General features: G+C 48.3%; 1 protein-coding gene across 2 annotated transcripts in view; it reads right to left on the reverse strand.

The window, feature by feature from the left end:
* Nucleotides 1-9,342, reverse strand: part of Dpf3 (double PHD fingers 3) — a 271,575-nt gene that overhangs the window by 78,743 nt on the left and 183,490 nt on the right. For both annotated transcript variants that reach the window (XM_013347204.2, XM_005343307.2), the window contains exon 7: nt 4,195-4,332. In XM_013347204.2, the coding sequence (XP_013202658.2) occupies nt 4,195-4,332 (138 nt within the window). The remainder of the gene's footprint in view (nt 1-4,194; nt 4,333-9,342) is intronic.

Genomic DNA, 9,342 nt, shown 5'->3' on the forward strand with positions numbered 1-9,342 from the left:
GAGGACAGCAGGGGATGCGTCCTGTGGGAGGAGCAGGAGGACAGCAGGGGTGGTAGGTAACTTGACTGCTGAGTTGGCAGCTCAGGGCAGCAAGGGCTGGGGAAGGGAAGGTCACTGCTGACGCCAGCTGGCCACTTTATCCTTTCAGTTAAGAAGCTGCAGGTATGGGGATGAGCTTGGGCTCTGCTGAGGACACAGCTGCAGGGGATGGAGCAAAGGACAGGAACAGTACCAAAGCCAAAAGGCCCCAATGGCTGCCTGTGGCCCTGCATATTTCTGTATTTGTGGGGCTCTTTTTCTATGACAGCAGCCTGGGTATCATCCCACAGCTCTTCTAAAGGGAATGTCAGCATTTCCACTTGCCAGCATCCAGATTTTCTCCTGGGGGAGCCACAGACTAGCCTTCCCAGACTAAGCTCTTCTGCCTCCCTCCCTCGATCTGGAGGCCTGACTGGGAGAGGACAGGGAGCTGAGCCCTCAGGATGCTGCTGAGCGGTCACATTCAGTTCACCACACAGCCCTGGTGGCATTTAGGGGCAGTGTGGATGGGAGCCCACCCTAAGCCCCAAACAGCAAGAGCAGCTAATGACTGGGTATTAATGATGCCAGCAATTAGTGCTCACAGGAAAATAGCGGGGGCCTGCTCACCAGGGGCATGTGGGAGGAAATAGAGCGCACATTCAGAGCAGCAAGCGAATCGATACAGTAGTGTGTGTGGCCCACAGAAGCCAGGGCGAGCAGCTACTGCTGGGTTTGTCCAGAGAGACTAGGGCTAGGGGCTTGTCTGCTGTGCCCTTCCCTTCAGGTAAAATTAGGGCTGGGCACAGAGTTTGCAGAGACAAAGTTGTGAGAAGACACCTCAAAGAGAAAATTAATTAAAACACGGGGAGTTTCTGGGGTTTCTGGAACTGTCTTTGTCTGAAGAAGGCCTAGATCAGCCCACATACGGCGGGTTCTCTCTGGGAGGTCAAATGATGCTTTGTGAAGAAGTCCATGTCTCTTCAGCAGGTGAGAAAGGAAAAAAGATGGAGGGGGGACTGGAGCATGTTGCTCACCACGAGCCCACAGATGATGGGCTGAGGAGGGGCGGAACTTTGCACATGTACACACATATATACACGAATGTGCGAAACCACCACTCACTGTGGACACTAAAGAAGGGAGGGAAAACACAACACAAAGGAAGTCATCCAAACACTATAAAGAAGGATGCCTGTACATAGAAGCAAATGGCCAGACATTGAGGAAACGCAAGAGCTAGGCTAGCACTGGAGGGGTGAGAAAGAAAGCTAACAGACACACTGGAGAGAGAACAAGTCACTAATCTGTGCTTTCCAGAAAGCACCTAAAGCCAAAGATCATTTCCAGCCTCTTCCTGGTAGGACGCGACAGCTCCCTGTGACTTCCTAGACTCTTAGACCAGAGAAGATAAAGAGGAGAGAAAAGGGATGGCGCTGTCAGCTGCCTCAATAGACAGGTCTTCGTCCCTGACAGAAAAGGAGAGCTCTCCCAAAGGGCAGACCGAGAGCCGGCTGTCATAGAGACTCAGGATCTGGTGCGGAAAGAGAAAAGTCAGCCCTGCTTCCCAGAGTCTGCCCAGATGGCAACAGGAGGTGAGAAAGCAAGGGTCTGCCACATTAAAAGATCGAACTCTCAAAGCTGAAAACAAATTCATGTCACAGGATACATTTTTCCCAATTCCAAGTTCCTATATTGAGGCTTAACCTCTAGTACTTTGGCATTTGACTCTGCTGAAGATAGAGATAGATAAAGTAGTAATCAAAGTGCTGGAGAGATGGCTCAGTGGTTAAGGGAGTGCACTGTTCGGTTTCCAGAGCTTACATAGGGTGGCTAGCAACTACCTGTAACTCCAGCTTAAGGGACCTGATGCCCTCTTCTGGCCTCCACAAGCACTGCACTCATGTTCACATACCCACACACAGACACACATATACCCGTGATTTAAAGTGAAAATAAATCTCCTACTGCACGTACTGGCTTTGTGGGAGCCTAGGCAGTTTGGATGCCCACCTTCCTAGATCAGGATGGAAGTGGGTGGTCCTTGGACTTCCCACAGGGCAGGGAACCCTGATTGCTCTTTGGGCTGACAAGGGAGGGGAACGGAAATGGGAGGCGGTGGCAGGGAAGAGACAGAAATCTTTAATAAATAAATTAATTAATTAAAAAATGTTGCTATGGCAAACATAATGGTGGATAAAACATAAATAAGGTGCAATCTGATGCTCAACTCCAACTTGAAAAAAAGGGGGGATTGCCAAAAATGAAAAAAATAAAACTATCCTTTATGAATAAAAAAGAAAAGAAAAGAAAAGAAATCTGAAGGAGGAGGAGAAGTAGTGAATGAGGAGGTGACGTTTGTTAAATGACACTACTGGAGAAGCTGGGGAGACAGCTCAACTGGTAAGTGGTTGTCATGAAGACACAGGGACCTGAGTTTAGACTGCGCCCCCAGCACCCATACAAAAAGATGGAAATAGCTGCACGCACCTATAATCCCAGAGCTGGGGAGGCAGAGACGGGCGACCCTGGAGGTCTCCACAGCCAGTCTTGCCAAATCAGTGAATTTCATGTTCAGTGAAAGACTTGGTCTCAAAAAGCAAAGTGAAAGCCAACTGAGAGTATATGTAAATGTGAAAGGCAGACAGACACATAGGTGCACAGACAGACAGACAGACAGACAGACTCGCATGCATGCGTACACACCACACAATGCAGCTATTAGGGCAGGCAGGTCCTAATCCAGTCTGCCTGATGACCTCATAAGAAGAACCCATGTGCATGGAGAGAAAAGGGCAGAGCTGCCAGAGGATAGCCATTTGCAAACCAAGGAGAGGGATATCTAGAAGCCAACACTGACAATGCCTTGACTTTGGCTTCTCAAGTCCCCAGAACTGTGAGGAACTAATTGCTGTAGTTTAAGACTTCTGGTCTGAGGTATTTTGTTGTGCGAGCCAGAGCACACTGATAGAGAAGGCAGCATGACCATTGAACATGGGACACCGGTCTGGAAGAACCACACACAAACCTAAGCAAAGGTCTTGGCCAGGGGATGCCCATGGTTTCAGACGTGTGGTGAAAGTGTCCATGTGGCATCTGTCTCAGAAGCTGAGATTCTCAACTACACGGGAGTCATCTTTAAATTTAGAATCTGGCTGCTTTTAAAAGGCAGAGTCTTTGTTCACTTTAAGAATGTATACCAGGGCTGGAGCATTAGCACTAACAGCACTTGCTGCCCTTCCAGAGGATCCAGGGCCGATACCTCATGCTCACATGGAGGCTCACAACCCCGTCACTTCAGTCACAGGGGACCTGATGCAGTCTTCTGACCTCAGCAGGCACTGCATATATGTGCATGTGTTACACACGCATACATGCAGGCAAAATGCTCATATACATGAAATAATAAACCAAATCTAAATGAAAAAAAAAGTTTTTAAAATATCTACCAACAAATTGTATAAACAAAGCAAAAGCCCACATCATACGCCCACAAATACCTCTCCCTCCAGTGATCTCAGTATGACCCAGATCTTGAAGCAAGCTCAACAGATTCCATGACCACATCCTATTTGGGGGTGTTTGTCATCCCAGAAACCATAAAGGATGGGAGAGAGCCAGTCTAACAGTGATTGCCCAGCCCCCTTTTCATTCCTAATTCATAACCGCGAGTTGAGGAAGGAGAGAAAGAATAGAAACAAATCTGCAGAATCACTTTGAGTCTTCAGAGCCAACTGTCATCCCCAGTGACATATCCATCCAGATGGCAGGAGAGCTCCATAGTAGTGACCCATCCAGGAAACCACAGCAGTCAACCAGCAACCGTCAGTCGCTCACAACAGCTGTGAGCGGCCCTTCTGAAGCTGAGGGATATGATGGACAGGTCTGGCCTGCGACAGTGGCCAGGTGAGGTCACTCCCCTTCTGCTGGACACTTACATCCTGCCTCTGTCTGGAGACAAGGCTGATCACATGCATTCAAACCTGCTTACTCTTTCCTGGGTGCCCAGCTCAGACATAGGAATGGTGGCTGGCTGAGCTGAGGGGTTCATTTACTGCACAACACCAAGACCCATCAGCTGTTGCTACCAGGAGATAACAGAGTGGAAAGAAAAGAATTGCTCCCTACAATACCTGCCCCATGCCCCACTCCCCAACCTTACAAACGGGGACTCACGTCTGTGGTTCTCGTTTCTGTGGTTGGGTGGGGACCGCGTGTCCTGGTCTTGGGCTTCATCGCCCTCCTCGCTGGCCAGGTGAGTGTGAGCATAGTGGTAGCTGAGTCCCGGCCGGTTCTTGTAGCGCTTGCCACAGACTAGAGAGGAAGAGAGAAGAAATGATGGACAATGTCAGCAACTTCTGTGGTCACTCTCTCACACTTCGGGGTAACAGTCCCCAGCTGTCCACACCGGAGCCAGGTTTCCCCTTAAAAGTACCTCCCACCCTCAGACCCACACCACTGTAACCATGGGGCTCGTGTATGCAAAAGAGGTATACGAACACAGATACTGTGTACTCTACCATTGCCTGTGAGACCCTGGGAAAGTGAATGAACTGCTCTGTGTCTCCGTTGCTTTGGAGACAAAATGGGAATGATAGCCGTATGAGTTCATTAACCACGCACCACACAGAGTCCTTAGGTGAGCACTGTTTGACTGTGTGTTTGTTACAGCGTTAGGTACTCTAGGCAAGTGAGTTAGGTATGCTAGGCACTGAGCTCTACTCCTGGTCTTAACACGGTATTTCAAATGGTACTGAGCACACAGAAAGGAAGATTATCATCAGAACTTTGCAGCTGCACTGGAAGCCTACGCAGTCCAAAGTCTTAGGTCACCAATGAGGTCAGTGAGGCCCAGCAGCACTAAGTGACGTACATGGAACACATCAGCGGAAGAGCCACCAAAACCCAGGTCTGCTGGATTCCTATGCAGAGCCTCATCTGCTGCTCTGCGGTTAAGTCTGCACGAAGTAGCAAACTTTCCACGTATCACCCTCTGATTTATGCCAGGAGAATGTGCTCTACTCGCACCGCAAACACAATGGGACTGAGGCGTCCTAGTGGCTGTAGTAGCCAAGAGCTTGTGACCTCAATGCTCCAGTTAGCCTCTGGCACCCCAGAGACAGCTTGAGACAAAAGGCAACTAGTAACATTAACTGGGCATCTTAAAGGCAAGAATAAAGGGGGGTGACTCAGTACCCTCGATGCTCAGGATTTAGACAGCAAAAGACAGGCAAAGTGACCGTGGGCCAGACCACCAGCCATGCCTCCCCACACTCAGCCCAGACCTCAGCCTTAGAGGGGTGGGATTGCCAAGAGCAGAGGCTTCAGGGTCTTCACAGTGAAACTGTGACCTCAAATGACCATCTTCCTCTTCCTCCCAAATGCCCATCTTCCTTCCCCCAAATGCTCGTCTTCCTCCTCCCAAATTGCCATCTTCCTCTCTCCCCAAACATCCTCCTCTCCCTCTAAATGCCCATTCTCCTCCCCAAAATGCCCGTCTTCCTCTCCCCTCCATGCCCATCCTCCTCTCCCCACCACATGCCCATCTTCCTCTCCCCCCTAATGCCCATCTTCCTCTCCCCTCTAATGCCCATACTCCTCTCCCCTCAAATGCCCATACTCCTCTCCCCTCAAATGCCTGTCTTCCTCTCCCCTGCTAAATGCCCATCTTCCTCTCCCCGCAAATGCCCATCCTTTCCCCCCTCCCAGAAGGCCAAGTCTGGCCAGACTCTGCTGGAGCAGTGAGGAATAGGTTGGTTCTGAGAGACTCTCCCTTCTCCCAGATTACTGGCACCAGAAAGCATAAATTCTTTATAGAGAGGAAGAGCAGGACTTCAGCATCAGACCTGAGTTCCAATCCCAGTTTCGGGTGTCCCAATTCAGTGGCTGTGACCTTCTCTCTAAGGAGAAGAAACCGCCACAAGGTCTTCTCACAACTTATCTTTTCCTATCAGATTCTCCCAGGCTTGGCAAAAAAAAAATAGAAAGCACCATCTATTCTCTCTCTTAAGTAAACTACTTCTAAGGAGCATAATTCATTTTGAGTAATAGCCAGGACAATAGCTTTAAATGGAAGAATCGGGCATCTCTTATTTTTATGAAGTTGGATTTAGGGTTTCACTGTTTTGAATGACGTTATAGCTAATTTTTAGCTTTTATTAAATTGAAGCAGTTCCTATTATTCCTATCTTAGAGTCTTATTATAGGAGCATTTTATCGATTGCCCTTTAAGTATCTCTAATACATGGCTTTTCTTTGGTTTGTGGATATGGTGAATGGGGTTGGCTTCCTAGTATTTCCTATTATTGAACCATTCTTGCATTCCTAGAACATGCTCCATTTGGCCAAAGTGTATTATTTGTTTGATATAGTTATGGATTCAACTTGATAATATTGCATCTGAATTCAGACTCACAGAGCTATAACTTTTTAACTATCTTTATCAGGGTTCAATTTTATAGTTACATCAACTTCCAAAGATGAATGGACAGGTTTTGCTCTGTGAAACTGGACAAAGACTCGTGATCTCTCTGTGCCTGTTCTCTGGAAAGGAAGATAGTAATACTTTGGAGGTTAATTGAAAGATTATAAATAGTATTTGCAAAGAATCTCACCCAACTAACATAACAGATGTTCAGTAAATGGTAGCTATTGGACAAGAGACACCAGTCTTGTTTATCACATCCTTTTTTTCTCATTCTTTTTATTTTTTATTTTTTTAATTTTTTTAATTTATTTATCTATCAAAGATCTCTGTCCCTTCCCCGCCACCGCCCCCCATCTCCCTCCCCCCCACCCAATCAAGTCCCCCCCCTCTTAAGGGTTAGACCTCCCCAAGAGAAACTTTGATCTCTCCTACCACACTGTGGAATATGGAAGTTGGTCGGACTTTCTTGATGAGTGTTTGAAATTCAAGCTGGTGACCTTATCACTATAAATTCAAGCTCTCTCTCTCTCTCTCTCTCTCTGTCTCTATCTATATATCTATATCTCTCTATATATGTTTTTCTCTCTATCTCTGTCTCTCTCTTACATGCACACACACACAAAACAGACTAAAATGGTGCCTTGCATCTCAGTTCCATGTGACTTAGGAAGCAGGACATAAAGAGGCCCCTGAGGTACACTCTCTGCCTGCTTGTGGCTTTTCCATTTAACCTTTTAAATGATCTGAGGTCAATAAGCAACAAATTACAGGATCATTGAATATGAATCCACTTAGACACCAAACACACTGCTGTTGAGGGATGCATGCCTGTTCAAAGAAGAGCTGCTTTCAGTATTTGCACAGGCGGCCTAGTACCTCTGCAGATCCAGCCATGATCCCAAGTGAGCCGTTTATGCAATGCAGAGTCAGCCATTGCTTTTCTTCTTAATCATAAAATTCCAAGATCTTAACAGTTACTTACACTAACTGCCCACTAATATCATTCCCACTAATGCTCTAGAGGCCTGTTCAGGCTCCAGGGATGAGAACTCACTGCGCTTCAAAGCAGTTACCCCTCCCTGGACTTCTTGAATTACGATCCTGTCTACACCTGCCGCCTTCCCTTCAGGGTGGCTTCCAATCGACTTGTCTGATATCCCCCGCTCCACCTCACCGGCTGCCATGCACTTTCTACAAAACATATTTGTTGAGTCACTGGTGTGGACATAGGAGCACTTGTGGGAGAGACAAGAGCCAGGAGTGGAGGCAAGCCTACATCTGTCCACACTAATCTCATACTAATGACGCTTAAAACCTACAAAGCTAAACCCAAGCAAAATCGTCCATTTCCTCCCCTAGCACGTAGAGAGCGTAGAGAGCGATCCTTTGAAGAACAAATTCTTTTGCTAGAACACAGATTCTCAGCGTGTGGTTCCTGGAGCAGCAGCGCCACCAGTATCACGTGGGAACTTGTAACAGAAGCAAATTCTCTGATACCACCCTCCCCCTGAATCAAGCAATCAGGGGGCACCCAGCCAGGGAACCCAGATTATCCTAGAACTCACTAAAGCTTGAGAAGACCTAGGCCTGACTCTAACCAACTTGGTCTACCTACCCTCCCAGTGTGTGGGTGTGGGGTGGAGGCCACCTTGAAATGTGATTGGCTGCTGGAAGTTCTAGATCCAGGGAGTTCAAGAAGGTGTCCTGGAAGCCAGACTCCTTCCTAAAGTACCTCAGGATGGAGCTTCATCCCATATGGCTCACTTGAACAGTGTGCTTCCTTCATCACTAGACCCTCACATTAAATAACGCATTTATTAAATGTTAATACATGTTAGACGGTGGCACCAAAGAGGATGAAGACAAAGGGGCCCTCATCCCTCTCCAAATAGTTCCCAGTCTAGCAGAGAGACTGGGCGGCTGGCTGTATGAGCAGGCACGCTAGAGACGGGTAGCTGAGCCGGGCAGCAGATGGCTTGAGTTGGGGGAGGTGGCTTCCTGGAGTGAGAATCCCTTGGTAAGAGTATGAGATGAGCAAGACCTCCGCTGGGGCTCCCCAGCACATCCATCCAGCACCTCAGGGGTACCGTGAGCCATTTGAGAAAGCTGTAGCAAAGAATAGGGGTGGCGGTTGAGGGAGCTAATACGAAAGGCCTCTGGGCTTGACTCCATCCTGACAATGAGGGACCAGGGAGGACTTTGCCCAGAGGGTCATCTTAATAGGGCTCTCATGTTAGCACACTGCTTACAAGATGAATTTGCCTGGCTGATGGGTGGGTGGAAGAGATATGGCCTTATAGGTAGAAATGAGTTATGGGGAGAAGGGTTTGAGATAGAATCTTATAGAAGGCAGGTATAAGATCGCAACGAAGTGCCAGCCAACACAGCTGTCTCTGATGTGCAGTGCCCAGCCTGGCCTTATCTGGCAGCAGGTCCTGCCTCCTTCTCAGCCTCCCTGCCTATTTCTCCTTACCACAGAGCCTTCAAGCATGTTCATCCCTCTGCCTAGCCTGCCCCCCACCCCCAGTTTGCCTGATGAGCATCCAATCATCCTTCAGCTCTTGGTCCTAATGCCCTTCCCCAGGGAGGTCCTGCCAATCATCAGGACCCCGGGGTTCACCTTCCTGGGACTAATCCACATCAATCCTACAGGCAGCCAGTGAGACAGACCCCGTACGTCCGTTCACACAGGTTACATCTGCAGTGGCCAGCATGGGGTCTGCCTGACAGGCACTGGGATGTCAGCTTAGAGAGGTAATGAAGACTCCCAGGTTCCCGGCGTGGATGAGTTGTTAGAAGGATATAGGAGAAAATCCAAATTGAAGGAAGGAAGGAAGGAAGGAAGGAAGGAAGGAAGGAAGGAAGGAAGGAAGGAAGGAAGGAGAAGGGAAAGGAAA

Source organism: Microtus ochrogaster, chromosome 1, assembly GCF_000317375.1.
Source record: "Microtus ochrogaster isolate Prairie Vole_2 chromosome 1, MicOch1.0, whole genome shotgun sequence".
NCBI lineage: Eukaryota > Metazoa > Chordata > Mammalia > Rodentia > Cricetidae > Microtus > Microtus ochrogaster.